Consider the following 19083-nt stretch of genomic DNA (forward strand, 5'->3'; position numbering starts at 1 on the left):
CATCTACATTAGTAGAAGAAATGCTGATTATTAAAATTATTGAATAAAGAAAGAAATATTTGATTGAAACTAAAAAATAACCTGAAAAATATCAGAAATAGCTGAGGATAACCTCTCATCTCGATCAATCACGATTACCTTAAGAGTTTGAATACCCCTAAGATAATCTTTTAACATTTGCAACATCCAAGTGTATGAAACTACACCTTTATCCCTCATCATGTAGAACACTACCAAGAAGTTGTGTGAAGACTCAACTCCTTTAGATGATGTAAACTCAACCCATATAATTTAAACGTGTTAAATTATATAGTTAAAATAAGTTAAATAAATTAAGAAAAATTAACCAGAATAATCCAACTTTTCACATTTTCATATAATAATCTTAATTATTTATTAACTATGAATAATCTCAACTTTTGATTAACCATAAAGAATCTTGGTATAGACTCATTTAACATTTAGTGCTGTTAGCTTATTTTTAAAAGACAATTGTAGGTTATTTTTTACCGATGGAATTATACCTTCTTCCTATTTCCCCTCTTTACTCCAGTAAACCAGTAATGAGCTCTTCCTTTTCTCCTTTTGTACTCCATTAAACGGGTAGTGAGCACCATTATTTTTCCTCTTCTTTCCTTTCTCTTCTATCCTCCATTCTCAGTTTTCTATAAACAACAACATATTAACAGTAGCTTTAATAACATAATAGTACAAGTATATATTAGTGTTGTATTTTTAACCCACTTTATATAGAATGATACTAACAATAATAAAAAATGAGTATGAGAATTTACATTAGTGTTAGATCAAACATTTGTGAAAACAATAACTGCACCACTAAACTAAGATGAACGAAATATTACCACATTATATCATCATCATCTATAGGTCTCATTTTTTGGACCATCTGTCATTTTTGAGCAAAGTCAACCTTTACTTTGCCATTTTTTTGTTGAACATTTAGAGTGTATAGATCTAGATTTGTATATACTACATACTTAGTATAGTAGTGGGACTAAATAATTATATTATAAGTCCAAATTAAATGCCTCAAAGAATTTGATGAATCATTACTTTGATTCATAAGTTTTGTTTGATGAATAATTACTTTGATTCATAAGTTTTGTTTGATGAATCATTACTTTGATTCATAAGTTTTGTTTGATGAATCATTACTTTGATTCATAAGCTTTGCTTGGTGAAACATAACTTTGGTTCGTAAGCTTTGCTTGGTGAAACATTACTTTGGTTCGTAAGCTTTGCTTGGTGAAACATTACTTTGATTCATAAGCTTTGCTTGGTGAAACACTTTTGTTTCAAAATGAAGTATTGTTTAATGCATAGCTCTATAAATACAGGTTGCATGCCTAGGGACATTCCATCCCAATTTCATATCATTTATGATTTCTCTCTTAAGAATACTTTTATTCTTGTTCTTTCTTTCATGAGATAATATTGAGAGAGTTATTAACTCTTAATATCATCAAAGTTCATAATTTACTACAACACTTGTATTTATTATTGCAATTTCCTTGTGCTAGGATTTTGTTGTGTAGATTGTATCTCATTGTGAATTTCACTTATCATCCCAAGCACCTTTGTGGGAGAAATATCACAATAGGAAAGTGCATGAACGCCTTCTACTCATATCAAGTTTCCGAGCGACTTCTCTGATTGTCGCAACTTTATCTTCATGATGTCTATTTTGTGATTTACAAAGCAAGGAGTTCCATTGCCATCCACACAAAGGGAAATACAAACGGTTTGTTTTATTTGTATTTGCATTATATTTCCAATAATCTATTGTGATAATTTTTCAAAGATGGCAAGCGTTAAGGATCTCGTTAAAATTTTTCATCAAGTTGGACAATTATTTCGGCATGAAGTTCTGATGATGGCAAATGAAATATTTATTTTCATGGGTATCTTTAGTAAGAAGAAGTATCATGGAAAACAAGTAAGTTTTTGTTAAGATTTAATAATCATAAATTATATTTGATATTTTGTGTTTAGATTTGTGAAAAAGTTTTTACATACATTTAAATCTTCTTTTGGATGATCGTATACATGTGTTCAAATTTTAATTTGAAGTAAAGCATGTGGGTAATAGTATTTTACAAAGATATGATCTAGAGAAGTGGATATGTGTTTTTTTTTTGATGATAAAAATTTATGATGGAAATCATAAAGTGTTATTTTCTTAATAATTAATTAAGAAAAGAGAATAGAAATCTATTCATGTGATCATCATGGTTAATAGGGCAATGAAATTTTGTAGTATGGAATAAAAATACTACAATGTTGGGATTTATATATTATATATAAATTAAAATTGCCAAGCGTACATTAAGTATGTGTTTTATCGGATATTGATTGATTAAAGTATGATTATGTTCTATACTTGATGGAATTAATTCTTCATGAGACATGTTTAAAGAAAGTGATTAATTTTGTTTTATCATGTTGATAATTGATGTATGAAAATAGTTATGAAATAAATGTTATTCTATATAAGAGAATAAGTTAATTTGCATAGATTTTGCAAATTATGTTTTATGGTGATTAAAATTCCATATTGTTTATAAATCAAATTATTATTACTAGTTTGTAATAATAATTCATATATTATATGTGACAAGTTGATTTTTTTAAAAACTATAAAGTGATTACTATTTATAAGTATTTATGTAACACCCTCAAAATAGGTCAAACTTTTGAAAACACATTTAAAGGAAAACTTGAGTCACAACCTATTCATGGGAGTGTTACCGCCACATCTATTTGTAATAAAATAAATGTAAGGCTTAACGACTAAGAAATAACTTCATAACTTTAAATCCAACAGAGGGTCTTACAACATAAGAAAAGACTGAAATGCAATCTATGTCCATATAAAATTTAAACAACTTAAGGGAAAATTTAAACTGAAATACGACTCTAACAAAAGCTATGTTTCTAGGTGACTCTCACTCCACGATTCCCATGCAATCAATAACCTGCAACATAAGAATGCAAGAAAAACAAGGGATTAACTCCCAAAATCAGAAAATTGAGTAATTCCAACTCCATCCCGTAAAACGATTAAGTTTGAAAATGATTTAAGAAAATAAAATATAATCAAATTGGAAATAATTTTAGAAAATAATATATAGCTGAGTTAAAGGAAAAACAATTTGAGAAAAAATATATCTAATACCACATAAACCAATTTATTAATTTGATAATTAATAATGACAAACACATAATAAATTTTTAATTTGAGGGAACAAGAACGCTAGTAGGCCAAGGCTTTACCCCTATACCTACTTCAACAAGAGGTCATCACCCCAAATAATTCAAGGCCAGCAGAGTAGTCTCAGGGAACCCTAGTGTGCACACCCCTTCTACTTGGATCACAACAAATAGAAGGAAGACCAAACATCGTATCAAGTATCAGAAATAATAATACTTGTCGGCAGCTATACTAACCAAACAGGACAACCTGTTCATCACCCTTATACTTGGATCACAACAAATATAAGAGCTTTGTTTCCTTCATGTTACACTTTACGTGATTTAATATATTTTAATAATTAGTCGCGAGCACACAAACATACATTATACATTTTATTTTATGATCATAAATTTTCCCAATAAATATATATCTCAGGAATATCCAACTGAAATCTCATTTTTCAAATCACCATTCTAACATCAATTGGTGGCAATAGGAATTAATATCATAAATATTTCTCTTTCAAATAAATCGTATCAAATTTCGTTATCAAAATAATAATATAAATTTTATCAAAATAGTAATTATAATTTCAAGTTTGACAAAAAAATAATAGTAATTATAATTTCAGAATATATATAAAATACAATATCATACGAAATAATATCATATAAAATCATGCTTCCCATTTAAACACATTAATTATCACTTAGCACATAATACTAACGGGATAGTCCTAATTAGATGGACATTGAGAGTTACCTTCTTACGCGATCCTAGACAGCGTACGCTCCTAATAATCTTTGTCTACGAATTCGCTGTCTTTAATATCAAAATCTTGCGTTTTCTTGACTGAATTTTAAGCAAATGGGAGATGAAGGAAGTAGTTTGTAGGAGAAAAAGAAAGTGTGAGTAATAATGTGAATGAATTAAGGGTAATTGGTTTAATTTATAATAGGTAAGTGAGATTTGTTATAAGATTTAGAGGGAGAAGTGAGAAGTTATTTGTTAATGGGGAGTTATATATATATTTTTTTCTGAAATTTATTTATTATTATTATTATTATTATTATTATTATTATTATTATTATTATTATTATTATTATTATTATTATTATTAAAAAAAGACGGATGTTACATACATTCTCCCTTATAACAAAAGTTCGTCCTCGAACTTAAAGTTAACTATTGAAGTTTTAAAAGAAAAAAATTGGACGGTTTTGATAGACTCGCATCACCCCCCTATTTAAAAAAGTTTCACCCTCGAAACTCAACGTACCTGTTCTAAAAGTTCGGGGTATGGCTTTCATGTCAACTTCGGTTTCCCATGTGGCTTCTTCGGTTTGTTGGTTCGTCCATAATATCTTGACGAACTTAATTTCCTTGTTCCGGGTACATCTTGTTTTGGTATCAAGGATTTTTATTGTCTTTTCTTCAAAGGTAAGGGTTTCATCAAGTCCAATGGTTTCAGGTTGTATGATATGGGAAGGGTCATGGACATATTTTTGGAGTTGGGATACATGGAAGACATTGTGGACTTTGGCTAGGTTCATAGGTAATGTTAATCTATAGGCTACTTCCCCAATTTGTTCCAATACTTCATAAGGACCTATAAAACGAGGACTCAATTTACCCTTCCTACCAAATCTCATGATACCCTTGGTTGGTGACACTTTAAGAAAAAAACTTTCACCTACTTCTGACGATCTTGCGCTCCCCTCAGACATTCTTGGATCATCCTTACCTTCTTTTGTAGTCTCCTCAATCATGTCTGGTCCTAATCCCAACGACTCATTAACATCATTCTAACATATAGGACTCCTAAACTTCCTCCCATATAGGGCTTCTTAAGGAGCCATTCCTATGCTAGAATGAAAACTATTATTGTAACAAAACTCTATATACATCAAATTATCCTCCCAAGATCCACAAAAATCCATAACACATGCTCTTAACAAATCCTCAAGAGTCTGAATCGTTCTCTCTATTTGACCATCTGTTGCTGGATGAAATGCAGTACTGAACTTTAGTATCGTGCCCACTGCTTAATGTAGCATCTTCCAAAATTTGGACAGAAATCTCGAATCTCTATCCGATACAATGTCCTTAGGCAAACCATGCAATCTTACTACCTCTTGAAAATATGCGTCTGCCATCTGTTGCATTGTCCAAGTATTCTTAATTGCTATAAACCTTGCTGTTTTTGTTAATCGATCCACTATCACCCATATGGCATTCTTCCCTATTTTTAACTTTGGCAATCCTACTACAAAGTCCATTGAAATCGACTCCCATTTCCATCCAGGTACTTCTAATGGTTGCAATTTTCCCCCCGGATTCATATGTTGAATTTTCACCTTTTGACACGTTAGACACTTCGCCACAAAGCCTGCAACTTCACGCTTCATGCTGGGCCACCAAAAGTTCTTCTTAAGATCCTTGTACATCTTATCACCACCAGGATGTATTGAGTATGGCGATTTATGGGCTTCAGTCATAATCTTAGTCTTAAGCTCCTCGTCATGTGGTATGCACCATCTTCCTTTATACTTCATTACGCCATTTTCATCACTTTCGAACTCAGGTGCTTGACCATCCTCCTTCAAATTCTTCAATTTAGTTAACCAGTTATCCGTAACTTGCTTCACTCTAATTTCCTCAAAAATATCAGATTCAATCGTCATTCCATTCAATTGAGTACCCACATATCCATATGCTACCACTTCTAAGTTCATCCTAGAAATCTCTTCACACAACTCATCTGCTAAAATTAATGCATTCATTGTATGACTTGACTTCCTACTCAGAGCATCAACTACTTTGTTTGCCTTTCCTTCACAATACTTTAAATCTAGATCATAATCCTTAATGAGTTCTAACCATCGTCTTTGTCTCATATTCAACTCCTTTTGAGTGTACAAGAACCTCAAACTTTTGTGATCAGTATAAATCTTGCACTTTACTCCAAATAAATAATATCTCCAAATTTTCAATGCAAAGACTACAGCTCCCAATTCTAAGTCATGTGTGGGGTAATTCTTCTCATGCGACTTAAGTTGTCGTGAAGCATATGCTAATACTTTCCCATCTTGCATCAACACACAACCTCGTCCATTCTTAGATGCGTCTGTATAAACCTCATCCCCACTTTCATTCGGTAAGGTCAGCACAGGAGCAGAGGTAAGCCTTGATTTCAACTCTTGGAATGCCGCTTCACACTTCTCATCCCATTGAAACTTAGTGGTCTTCTTCATCAAATTCAAGATAGGCTGAGCGATTCTCGAGAAAATTTTCACAAATCTCCTATAGTATCCGGCTAGACCTAAGAAGCTTCTCACTTCTGTCACAGTTCATTACTGCTTGAACCTTCGAGGGGTCTACCATTACTCCATCCTTTGTAATTACATGCCCCAAAAATGCTACCTTTTCCAACCAGAATTCACATTTTGAAAACTTGGCATACAACTTATTTTCTCTTAAAATCTCTAAAACTTTTCTCAAATGAGCCTCATGCTCTTCTCGATTCATAGAGTATACTAAAATATCATCAATAAAAACAACTACAAACTTATCCAAATAAGGCTGAAAAGTCCTATTCATAAGGTCCATAAAGACAGCAGGCACATTAGTGAGTCCAAAGAGCATGACTGTGAACACATAATCGCCATACCTCGTTCGAAAAGATGTTTTGGCTATATCCTCTTCTGCAATTCGTAATTGATGGTAACCTGATCTCAAATCAATCTTTAAAAATACTCCTACACCCCTAAGTTGATTGAATAGATCCTCAATTCTAGGAAGAGGATACTTATTCTTCACCGTCACACTATTTAAATCCCTATAATCAATACATAGTCTCAATGTTCCATCTTTCTTCCTAATAAATAATACTGGGGCTCCCCAAGATGATACACCTGGTCTTATATATCCTTTATCCGACAAATCCTCAAGTTGTACCTTCAACTCTTGCAACTCGGCAAGTGCCATCCTATAAGGTGTCATCCTGTTCCCGAAACTAACTCAATCTTGAAGTCTAACTCTCTCACAGGTGGCATCTCTGGAACCTCATCTGGGAACACATTAAAAAACTCCTTAACTACAGCTTTCTCTCCTAACTCGTCCACTTTCATGCTCGTGTCCTTTAAATGGCACAAATATACGGGGTAGCCTTTCCTAAGATGGGTCTGGAGATTTAAGGCGGAGATAAGCTTGGTCTTTGGTGGTTCGAAAGCAGTTTCTTAGAAGGTTAGTTAATTTCCCTTAAGGCCTCTAAAGGTAATTCTCTGTTTAGCATAATGGATTTTAGCCTGATACTTCTTTAATCAAACCATCCCCAAAAACGAAATCGAGGCAACTAACAAAAAAACGAAAGACAACGAAAATATAATTAAAACAAATAACACACTACTACTAAGTACTTAAAAGTACTTCAAAACAATAAACCCATTGGTCCCCACTCTCATAATTTATTTTATTTTATTTTATTTTATTTTTTGTAACTTACTCAACTTTAAATCCTAAACGACCCTAAGATTTGACCAAAACAAACCTAAGCTACTGATACCACTTTGTAACACCCTCAAAATAGGTCGAACTTTTGAAAACACATTTAATGGAAAACATGAGCCAAAACCTACTCATGGGAGTGTTACCTCCACATCTATTTCTAATAAAATAAATGTAAAGCTTAACGACTAAGAAATAACTTCATAACTTTAAATACAACAGAGGGTCTTACAACATAAGAAAAGACTGAAACGCAATATATGTCCATATAAAATTTAGACAACTTAAGGTAAAATTTAAACTGAAATACGACTCTAATAAAAGCTATGTTTCTAGGTGACCCTCACTCCACGATTCCCATGCAATCAATAACTTGCAACATAAGAATGCAAGAAAAACAAGGGAAAAACTCCAAAAATCAGAAAATTGAGTAATTCCAACTCCATCCCGTAAAACGACTAAGTTTGAAAATGATTTAAGAAAATAAAATATAATCAAATTGGAAATAATTTTAGAAAATAATATATAGCTGAGTTAAAGGAAAAACAATTTGAGAAAACAATATATCTAATACCACATAAACCGATTTATTAAATTGATAATTAATAATGACAAAAACATAATAAATTTTTAATTTGAGGGAACTTGAACGCCAGTAGGCCAAGGCTTTACCCCTATACCTACTTCAACAAGAGGTCGTCACCCCAAATAATTCAAGGCAGGCAGAGTAGTCTTAGGGAACCTTAGTGTGCACACCCCTTGTACTTGGATCACAACAAATAGAAGGAAGACCAAACAACGTATCAAGTATCAGAAATAATAATACCTGTCGGCAGCTATACTAATCAAACAGGACAACCTGTTCATCACCCTTATACTTGGATCACAACAAATATAAGAGCTTCGTTTCCCTCATGTTACACTTTACGTGATTTAATATATTTAAATAATTAGTCGCGAGCACACAAACATACATTATATATTTTATTTTATGATCATAAATTTTCCCAATATATATATATCTCAGGAATATCTAACTGAAATCTCATTTTTCAAATCACCATGTAACATCAATTGGTGGCAATAGGAATTAATATCATAAATTTTCTCTTTCAAATAAATCGTATCAAATTTCCTTATCAAAATAATAATATAAATTTTATCAAAATAGTAATTATAAATTCAAGTTTGACAAAAAAATAATAGTAATTATAATTTGAGAATATATAAAATACAATATCATACGAAATAATATCATATAAAATCATGCATCCCATTTAAACACATTAATTATCATTTAGCACATAATACTAACGTGATAGTCCTAATTAGATGGACATTGAGAATTACATTCTCACGCGATCCTAGACAACGTACGCTCCTAATAATCTATGTCTACGAATATGCTGTCTTTAATATCAAAATCTTGCGTTTTCTTGACTGAATTTTAAGCGAATGGGAGATGGAGGAAGTAGTTTGTAGGAGAAAAAGGAAGTGTGAGTAATAATGTGAATGAATTAAGGGTAATTGGTTTTATTTATAATAGGTCAGTGAGGTTAGTTATAAGATTTAGAGGGAGAAGTGGGAAGTTATTTGTTAATGGGGAGTTATATTTTTTTTTGGAAAATTTACCCAGAATAATCCAACTTATTCATAATTTTCCTACAATAATCCCAACTATCGATTAGCCATGAATAATCCGAACTTAGGTGGGTATTTGCCTTGGGTACACCCGGGTGACCTGCTACCTATTGTAGCAAGTCATTTTGAATATAAAAAAAAAAGATAAATATTTTAAAAAATGGAAAATTTACCCAGAATAATCCAACCTATTTACGATTTTCCTATAATAATCCCAACTATTGACTAAATGCCAGAAAATTACCTGTTGCACCGGTAAAAAAAAGAGCAACAACAGCACAGTTTAAGTGAGTCAATAGTTGGGATTATTCATGGTTAATCGATAGTTGGGATTATTGTAGGAAAATCGTGAATAGGTTGGATTATTCTGGGTAAATTTTCTTTTTTTTTCTAAAATTTATTTATTTATTTATTTATTATTATTATTATTATTATTATTATTATTATTATTATTTTTATTATTATTATTAATATTAATATTATTATTATTATTATTATTATTATTATTATTATTATTATTATTATTATTATTATTATTATTATTATTATTATTATTATTATTATTATTATTAAAAAAAGTCGGATGTTACAATTTATTTATAAAATTGTGTCCTTTAAGACATGTGAATTATCAAGTGGTATGATAATGTAATTTATGCCTTAACTAGAAAATGTATATTATGGTAAATAAATTCCATAATGTTTAATAATTTGTTTATTATTACTAGTTTGTAATAATGTAAGAAATTTTCTCAAATTATACATAATTATATGTATGAAATTCAATTTTAAATTAGATCACAAAGAATTGTCATTTCTAATTGTGATTGAATGCTTACAAATAGGGAAGGTAATTTTAAACTTCCAAATGTAAACTAATAAAGATAATATTTTATCCACAAATATTTGTCTTAGTTTTAGACAAAGTGATTAAATTATCTTTTGTTTGAGATGTTTGATAAAACGTCATCTTTAAGAAAAAATGCGCACTAAGAAATTTGATGAATATATTTTTTGATCAAAAATACTAGAATTAAATTACTTCTAGTTTTCCATAGTTATTTAATGTGGAAGGAGACCTATTGACTTTTAGTGATGCTATGGCATCACAAGATATATAGTGCCTTTTTGAAAGAGGCAATAGATGATGAGATGCAATCCATCACAGGGAATAATACTTGCGTATTAGTAGATCTCCCACCGACTTGTAAACTAATTGGTTGCAAGTGGATCTTCCATAAGAAGATGAAAATTGATGGAACTATTGATAAGTTCAAGGCTCATTTAGTGGAACAGGGCTTTAGACAAAAGCTTGGTATTGATCATTTTGATACATATGCACCAGTTGCAAGAATAACCACCATTAGGTTGTTGGTAGCGTTGGCTACAATTTATCATCTAGAGGTCCATCAAATGGATATGAAAACCGCATTCTTATACGGTGAGCTAGATGAGGAAGTTTACATGAAACAACCAAAAGGGTTTGTTTTGAAAGGACAAGAAAATAAGGTGTGTAAACTTGTTAAGTCACTATATGGACTTAAACAAGCACCAAAACAATGGCATCAAAAGTTCGATGAAACTATATTGTCCTTTGCATTCAAGTTGAATCAAGAGGATAAATGCGTTTATAGAAAATTTGATAACCATGGCAATGGAGTTATAATTTGCTAATACGTGGATGACATGTTCATCTTTGGTACTAGTATAGTACATATCTAAGAGATAAAGGATTTTTTGTCTAAATCCTTCCAAATGAAGGATATGGGGGATGCCGATGTGATCTCAGGCATAAAGATCAAAAGAGATGGTGGTTGTATTAAGCTTAGTCAATCTCATTACATTGATAAACTGCTTAATAGGTTTAAATTGCAAGATTCGACACCAATCTCAAGTCCCATGGAGTAAGGTATGAAATTTACCAAGTATACCGGAAAACCAATTTCTCAATTAGAGTATGCAAAGATTATAGGATCTTTGATGTATGCTATGACATGTACAAGGCCGGACATAGCATTTGCGGTTGGTAAATTGAGTAGATTTACTAGTAACCCGGGTCCCCAACATTGGTTGGCGATAAGGAGAGTATTACGATACTTGAAATAACGAACCATAAATTATGGTATAACTTATAGTGGTGAACCTCCTATTTTGGAAGGTTATCCCGATGCAAGTTGGATCACTAATGAAGAGGATATTTCTTCAACTAGTGGTTGTGTGTTTTTTTATGGCGGAGGTGCCATTTCTTGGGCTTCCAAGAAACAAATGGTAATAGCAGATTCCAATATGTCTGCAATTCATTGCACTCGCCTCGGCGAAAAATGAAGCGAAGTGGTTAAGGAATCTCATGTTTGAGATACCTTTGTTGCCAAAGCCAATTTCACCGGTGGCAATTCATTCGGATTGCACAACGGCTTTGGGAAGAGCTTATAGTCAAGTGTATAATGGTAAGTCGAGATACATTGCTCTTAGACACAGTCTAGTACAAGATCTTATCATTCATGGGGTCATAACTCTTGACTATGTGAACACCAAGTTCAATTTGGCTGATTTTTTCATTAAAGCCATGAGTAAGGTTTCAATTGAACAAGGGTCAATTGAGATCGTTCTATGTCAATAAAGTTTAAAGGAAAGTCCCAGTTCACACACAAGTAGCATTGTGTCTTGAATTCAATGTGGTAAAGTACTTTAAAGTCTTTGAAAGCAACAAGGATGAATGACCCATAGTTGCTTTAGACCGTGATGACAACGTAGTCGCTTAAGTTATCAAGGTCAAGGGTTGAAGAGCTCTTGGTAGTATCCTATCACGGGGATATGTTTTACGTAGTGAGAACCTACCTATATAAGTTTGAAGTTTTGGGCGCTTCAAGTAGTCAAGATTGGCATATCCGACTATGATAAACTTATGAATATGGACAAGGCCCTATATAATATGTCAATGTAAATGACAATGTGTTATTTGTTTTGTGTGTATTTAACCTTCAAGTGGTTGGATCGGCTAGTTGATTCAATCCGTAGGGACATCATTCTAGTTCGATTGCTTGTGAAGTGTTTTATACTAGGCGTTAATTTAATCCGTAGGGACATTAGCGTTGATGCATGAAACGGAATTATATACTTAATGTGTAAAGGAAGAAAGAGGTATGTTATACTCTAAGTGGGGGAGGATTGTTGAACATTTAGAGTATATAGACCTATATTTATATATACGACATCCTTAGTATAGTAGTGGGACTAAATAAATATATTATAAGTCCAAATTAAATGCCTCAAACAATTTTTGTTTGGTGAATCTTACTTTGATTCATAACTTTTGTTTGATGAATCATTACTTTGATTCATAAGCTTTGCTTGGTGAAACATAACTTTGGTTTGTAAGCTTTGCTTGGTGAAACATTACTTTGATTCATAAGCTTTGCTTGGTGAAACACTTTTGTTTCAAAATGAAGTATTGTTTGATGCATAGCTTTGTAAATAGAGGTTGCATGCCAAGGGACATTCCATCCCAATTACATATCATTTATGATTTCTCTCTTAAGAATACTCTTATTCTTGTTCTTTCTTTCATGAGATAATATTGAGAGAGTTATTAACTCTTAATATCATCAAAGTTCATAATTCACTACAACACTTGTATTTACTATTGCAATTTCCTTGTGCTAGGAATTTTTTGTGTAGATTGTATCTCATTGTGGATTTCATTTATCATCCCAAGCACCTTTGTGGGAGAAATATCACAATAGGAAAGTGCATGAACGCCTTCTACTCATATCAAGTTTCCGAGCGACTTCTCTGATTATCGCAACCTTATCTTCATGATGTCGATTTGGTGATTTACAAAGCAAGGAGTTCCATTGCCATCCAAAAATTAAGAAAAGATCCAAGAAAATTGATGATTTTTACGTCTTTAAAAATTTTATCGTTTATAGCTTAAAATAATTTGTTATTATTCATTATTTTCTCCCTTTTTCTTATGAAAGACAAAAGGGGGAGAATAGGGCAGGTAACTTTTCCCTTGATGTTAATTACTACTACTACATGTTGTATTCTTAATTGTTTATTATTATGCTTATTTGGCTTAGTATAGTACAAGGTCTGTTTGACATATGTTGTTATTTTACGTTGTTTGTTATGTTATGTTTTATTCACTGATTTATGTTGTTGTTCGACTTTGCAGAACAAGAATGAAAATGCATATTTGTTAATGTTATTTGTTGATTATTCTTGATTGATGATTATTAAATGATGGTTAGTGTTGTTAAGTTATTTTATCTCATTTATCCTTTGTAATTTATTTCACCTAGACTTATGTTTAACTAGATTGGATATGACTTCAATCAAGGGGAGATTAAAGACTCAACTCCTCTAAATGATGAAAACTTTAAACTAAATCAATCAAATATATTACAATAAGTATTTACAATGAGTTAAATAACTTATTATATTTGTTTATTTGTTTCAATATTTTCAAGTATTTCTTATGTTTCTTTATATTTTGATTAACGTCAAATATCATATTTTATTTAGGTTTAATAAATTGAAAATCTTGTCTTCCTAGCTTTGAGGATCTAGGTTTGTTTTAGTCTCTATCATCATCATCATCATCGTCATCATACCTAGTGTATCCCGTTCATAGGAAAAACTATGATCAGGGTTTGGGGAGGGAAGGAAGATGGCAACTCATCCCCATAGAGGAGAGTGCGGTCAATGAGTCACTCGGCTCAAGATAGATCTTCAAAGAGAATGAAAGTCTGCAGCTACCCGAAAGCTTGTAAGTTACAAACACACGATGACCATAACAATAATTAAAACGTAAAAATAAGGTGAAAAGACAAAAATGAGTAAAAGAGCGATATGTAAAAGGCGAGAACATAAAAACCACGACAGGTAATTTGGACACAGTCAGTAATCTTGAACATGAATAAGGCGCCGCCAACTGCCTCTATCCTTTGTCAAGTCCTTGGAGAGGGATAGTTCTTTCAAGTCACTTTTAATCTGTTCCTCCCACAATTTCCTTGGTCTTTAAAAACTTTCCTTATCCTCCTCTGTGATGCTTTCAATCCTTCTCACTGGGGCATCATAAGTCTTCCTCTGCACATGCCCAATTCATCTTAACCTGTACTCACGCATCTTTGCAGAGAAAGGTGCAACTCGTAACTTTTCTCTAAATTCCTGGCTTGTAATCCTATCTATCATTATGCTCCCACACATCCACCTCAGTATACGCTTTTCTATAGCTTCCATCCTCTATTCGAGAAACTTTTTTATGGGTCAACATTCTGTCCCATACAATAAAGCCGACCTAATCGCAACGCGGTAGAATTTACCCTTTAATCTACTAGGAAACTTTTTATCACAAAGTACCCCAGTTGCTGCTCGCCACTTAAGCCAACCCGCTTGTATGCGATGAGTAACATCTCTATCAATCTTCCCATCACTCTGGATTACCGATCCTAAATATTTGAACTTTGACATGCATGCAACAACATCTCCTTCTATGGTCACCTCTGACTCACCTATCGATTCAATCCCACTAAAGTTGCATCGCAAATATTTTGTCTTCGTACGACTTATGCGCAACCCTCTACCCTCTAAGACCGCCCTCCACTCTTCTAATTTAGTACTAGCCTCCTCCTTAGCTTTTGCGACCAAAACAATATCATCCGCGAACAACATGCACGAAGGTACAATCTCCCATATAGATTTAGAAATTTCATCCATAATGACTGTAAAAATAATAGGACTTAGTACTGAACCCTAATGTAGTCCCACTTTAATTAGGAAGAACTCTGTTATACCCACCGGTGTCTGAATGTTAGTTGATACTCTGTCATACATGTCCTGTTATACGTCAATGTACCTTTGGGAAATACCTCTTCCCTTGAAGCTATCCCAAACGACACTTCGTGGAATGCTATCATACGCTTTCTCCATGTCGATGAACAGCATATGCTAATCCTTCTTTCGCTCCCTATACTTTTCAATCAGTCTCCTTAAAATATGAATAGCCTCAGTGGTTGATCTTCCTGGCATGAAGCCCAATTGGTTCTCTCTAATCCTCGTCTCCTGTGTAATTCTCCTTTCAATCACTCTTTCCCATAGTTTCATTGTATGGCTTAGAAGTTTGATTCCTCTGTAGTTCCCGCAGATCTGTGCATCGCCTTTATTCTTGTACAGTGTATATGTGTGTTAATCCTCCATTCTTTTGGCATCTTACTTGACCTCAAGATGGCATTAAAAAGGTTAGTCATCTAACGGATGCCGTCTTCTCCTAAACCCCTCCATACCTCAATCGTAATGTTATCTGGTCCAACTGCCTTTGTTCTCCCCTTCAATTTGAGAGCTTCTCCTACTTTCTATGTGGTAATATCACTAATCGACCCATGATCAAGAGTTCTTTTGATTTCAAAAGCTTTTCGACCTTCCTCCTTTACTCCCCTAGTCTCATTGAGCAGTTGGGAAAAATGCTGATGCCACCGCATTTTGATGTCTTCTTGTTTAAAGAGAACTCGTTTGCCCTCATCCTTGATGTACTTCATTGACCCTAAGTTTTGCCTCTGCATAGACCTAGCTTTTGCCAACTTAAAAATATGCTTCTCTCCCTCTTTGGTATCCAGCTTTTGATAAAAGTCCGCATACGCACGACTTTTAGCCTCTACTACCGCTTTCTTTGCCGTGCATTTTGCTTCTTTATAGCTCTCTTTCTTATGTATCCTATCCTCCTCCACTGTGTAAGCCATAAGTTCCTTGAATCTCTTTTTTTTTTCCTTTATCTTCCTTTGCACCTCCTCGTTCCACCACCACGACTCTTTATGCACTTTTGGTTTTCCTGTAAACACCCATAAAGTTTCTTTTGCTACTCTTCGGATTGTTTCAGCTATAGAAATCCACATTTCATTTGCATCGTTAGGTTTACTTGTGTATCCCACGTATTTGATCTTGTTTGCCAAGGTTGTAGCCATCTCCCCTTTATGTCTACCCCACATGATTGTTTACCTGGTCTCTATCTTCTATTCAGCAATATTCCTCCTCATACGATACAATAGTTCTAATAATCTATGTTGGGTGGGAAACTCTGTACCCAACACCACCTTACAATCCAGGCACGATGTCTGATCACCCTTCCATACTAAACAGTAGTCAATTTAGGTCTCATGCCCACCACTGTTGTACGTTATCAAGTGTTTATCCTTCTTTCTAAAGATCACGTTTGTTATAAGCAACTTCTTTACTAATGCAAACTCAAGCAAGTTTTCCCCACTCTCATTCCACACACTGTAGCCAAAACAACCATGACCTGAACTATAATTGTATGCCTCCTTGCCTATATGACCATTGAAGTCTTCACCTATAAAAACGTTCTCATCGGCAGGGATGGTACCTGTCTCCAAGGTTGTCCCAAAACTTTTGCTCTACTTGCTCATCGTTCCCAACTTGAGGCCCATAAGCACTAATGACCGATATAATCTCTTCCCCTACTACTATTCTAACGAGCTTAATCCTTTCACTACACCTCTTCACTTCTACCACTTATTTTAGGATATCATTAGCTACAAGATTATCGACCCAACTATGCCTCCTGTCCAAACCTGCATACCATAACTTATAACCTTTAAATCTCTTGCATTTTCTCGTTCAACCTAGTCTCCTGAACACATGCCACATGAATCCTGTACCTAAAAAGGTCTGTCGCCAACTCCAAAGACTTGGCTTGGAGGGTGCCTATGTTCCAAGTCCCCACTCTCAGTTCAAGATCCTATTTACACTTCCCCCTTTGACCGCCCCCCTCCTTGGACCTGACCTTAGGTAACCATAAGACCTTTGTCCCTCTATAGTCGTTTACCTGGGGCGAGACCAATTAGTTGGAGATTAAGTCCAACAAAATTTGAAAAAGAAAGTTCAATTTGTTCTACAAATCGAATAGTTTGCTACATTCAGTCTTCCAACTAGTTGTTTAAAGTTTTAAAAGCTTTTACAAAGGATGAAAAGTACTGGGTACAAAATCAATGAGTTTCTTTTACAAACATCTACATTAAGGCTACTAAACTTTAAATACTCCTCAATATTATGATGAAGAGCACAATGACCTTACCCACAAGCTTTATGTGTGAAATAATAATTCTTCATCATAGTTTTTCTCTGTAACAGCCCGTTAATATACCATATAAATAAATAATTATTTAATATAGTTTAGTCGATTAGTATATATAAACACACTAGTGGAAAAAAACGTATTTGCTGCGATTTTTAATATACGCAGCAATAAATATGAAAAAAAAAAGTTCCTTAAATGCTGCGGTTATCAAGCAACCCGCAGCAAATAACATTAATTGCTGCGGTTTTCAATAGGCCCGCAGCAAATAACATATAAATATTCATCAATTGCTGCGGTTAATGTAAGGCCCGCAGCAAATAATGCTTCAGGAATATATGCTTAATCTTAATTGCTGCGGTTATTCGAAGGGCCCGCAGCATATATACTCTTCTATGTCACAAAATTAAAACTCGCCATTAATTTATTTCACAAATATACTAACTGCTACGAATACTGTTGTATTCTCTCAAGCAAACCCGCCATTTTCGCCATTCATCTTCTTCTGAAAACCATAAATTATTCATCTTCAAAACCTGCTTCAAACCCACCATTGAAAAACACTCGAAAAACTGAGCGATTGACTGTTTCTTCAAACTTGTTCTTCAACTTCTTGGTTCATAAACCCACGAAATTTGGTCTTGTTCATCTTCAAAACCCACAACATTAAGGTATTTTTTTCTCCTTTTAATTTGTTAAGCATTTAAGTTTTGCAAGATATTCATGAAAACACTTGAAATTAGGGCAACTGTTTGTATACTAATTTTGTTTCTCTATTTTTCGTTGTAGATAAAATAACCCACGAAATCAAGGTAATTATATTTATTTTACTAATTTGCAAGTTCATATCTTTGTTGTTTAACATGTAATTTAGTAATTTGGTACTAAAGATATCAAATTATTTGTGAATTTTACGTTTTTCAAGTTTATGTTATTAGTATGTTAAATATATGTGTAATTTGTTAAAAATGTGGTTTGTTGTTATAGTTATGTCTTTAACTATTATAATTAGAATATGATTTTATTTACAATGTGGTGCTTAATATTGAAGTATGAAGTATAGAATTAGAATATGAAGTATGTGTATTTAGGGTTAAATAGATTTGGTAGAAATAAGTATATATTTTTAGGGTAAATATGTTTGTTATAAATAAGTATATATGTTTAAAAGTTTGTGTATTAGTTTTGTTTTGAATTAATTAATCACACTAATTAGGATGACAGAAGATCGTTCTTGGATGTATGGAAGCATTGAATCGTCGGAATTTATTGATGGCGTATTAGAATTTTGTAGTATTGCGGTTGAACATCAATTTAGGAAGAGGGGAGTTTGTTTTTATTGCCCATGTGTCAGTTGTGGCAATGTATCAAAGGTAGGTAGTGTTGATGTCTTTAGGGAGCACATACTTCAACGTGGGTTTAGGCCTCAATATCATGTTTGGGTTTGGCATGGTGAGGAGGAAGTTTACAAAGAGAAAAGTGTTGTTGAGGACGTCAATAATGTGGCCGATGTCAATGAGGATGTAGTAGATCATGTTGATGGTTATGAGACAGATGAAGAGAATGTCGATGAGGATGTGGATCGTGTTGATGAGATAATGGAGGGAGTCGAGGATGAGTTAGGAAAACG

The 19083-nt window shown here is 33.2% G+C and overlaps 5 protein-coding genes across 5 annotated transcripts; 1 reads left to right on the forward strand and 4 right to left on the reverse strand.

The window, feature by feature from the left end:
- Positions 1–657: 657 nt before the first annotated feature.
- On the reverse strand, positions 658–4983 carry LOC130821489 (uncharacterized). Its single transcript, XM_057687277.1, has 2 exons — positions 4494–4983; positions 658–665 (listed from the first exon to the last, which is right to left on the reverse strand). Exons 1-2 carry the CDS (start codon positions 4981–4983, stop codon positions 658–660), a joined length of 498 nt encoding a protein of 165 aa, XP_057543260.1.
- Positions 4984–11272: 6289 nt separating this feature from the next.
- On the forward strand, positions 11273–11686 carry LOC130821490 (secreted RxLR effector protein 161-like). The gene is made up of 2 exons (XM_057687278.1): positions 11273–11430; positions 11497–11686. Exons 1-2 carry the CDS (start codon positions 11273–11275, stop codon positions 11684–11686), a joined length of 348 nt encoding a protein of 115 aa, XP_057543261.1.
- A 2946-nt stretch (positions 11687–14632) lies between these two features.
- On the reverse strand, positions 14633–15295 carry LOC130821491 (uncharacterized). Its single transcript, XM_057687279.1, has 2 exons — positions 15235–15295; positions 14633–15087 (listed from the first exon to the last, which is right to left on the reverse strand). Exons 1-2 carry the CDS (start codon positions 15293–15295, stop codon positions 14633–14635), a joined length of 516 nt encoding a protein of 171 aa, XP_057543262.1.
- Positions 15296–15717: 422 nt separating this feature from the next.
- On the reverse strand, positions 15718–16347 carry LOC130821493 (uncharacterized). Its single transcript, XM_057687280.1, has one exon. The coding sequence runs from the start codon at positions 16345–16347 to the stop codon at positions 15718–15720; it is 630 nt and encodes a 209-aa protein (XP_057543263.1).
- Positions 16348–16506: 159 nt separating this feature from the next.
- On the reverse strand, positions 16507–18007 carry LOC130821494 (uncharacterized). Its single transcript, XM_057687281.1, has 4 exons — positions 17899–18007; positions 17205–17270; positions 16743–16890; positions 16507–16636 (listed from the first exon to the last, which is right to left on the reverse strand). Exons 1-4 carry the CDS (start codon positions 18005–18007, stop codon positions 16507–16509), a joined length of 453 nt encoding a protein of 150 aa, XP_057543264.1.
- Between the last annotated feature and the right edge of the window lie 1076 nt (positions 18008–19083).

The sequence above is a fragment of the Amaranthus tricolor genome, chromosome 8 (assembly GCF_026212465.1).
Source record: "Amaranthus tricolor cultivar Red isolate AtriRed21 chromosome 8, ASM2621246v1, whole genome shotgun sequence".
Taxonomy (NCBI): Eukaryota; Viridiplantae; Streptophyta; class Magnoliopsida; order Caryophyllales; family Amaranthaceae; genus Amaranthus; species Amaranthus tricolor.

Excerpts from the sequence above, each read along its gene's own strand:
- LOC130821489 (XM_057687277.1), bottom strand. The coding sequence starts at position 4,983 with ATGATTGAGGAGACTACAAAAGAAGGTAAGGATGATCCAAGAATGTCT.
- LOC130821490 (XM_057687278.1), top strand. The coding sequence starts at position 11,273 with ATGAAATTTACCAAGTATACCGGAAAACCAATTTCTCAATTAGAGTAT. Across the intron at positions 11,431-11,496 it reads AACCCGGGTCCCCAACATTG|TGGTGAACCTCCTATTTTGG; the intron begins GTTGGCGATAAG and ends TATAACTTATAG.
- LOC130821494 (XM_057687281.1), bottom strand. The coding sequence starts at position 18,007 with ATGGTGGGTTTGAAGCAGGTTTTGAAGATGAATAATTTATGGTTTTCA. Across the intron at positions 17,271-17,898 it reads ATACAACAGTATTCGTAGCA|AACAAATTGAACTTTCTTTT; the intron begins GTTAGTATATTT and ends TTCGATTTGTAG. Across the intron at positions 16,637-16,742 it reads TGGGACAACCTTGGAGACAG|TGTGTGGAATGAGAGTGGGG; the intron begins GTACCATCCCTG and ends TTTTGGCTACAG.
- LOC130821493 (XM_057687280.1), bottom strand. The coding sequence starts at position 16,347 with ATGTGGGGTAGACATAAAGGGGAGATGGCTACAACCTTGGCAAACAAG.
- LOC130821491 (XM_057687279.1), bottom strand. The coding sequence starts at position 15,295 with ATGGAGAAAGCGTATGATAGCATTCCACGAAGTGTCGTTTGGGATAGC. Across the intron at positions 15,088-15,234 it reads GGATAGCTTCAAGGGAAGAG|TCATTATGGATGAAATTTCT; the intron begins GTATTTCCCAAA and ends TTATTTTTACAG.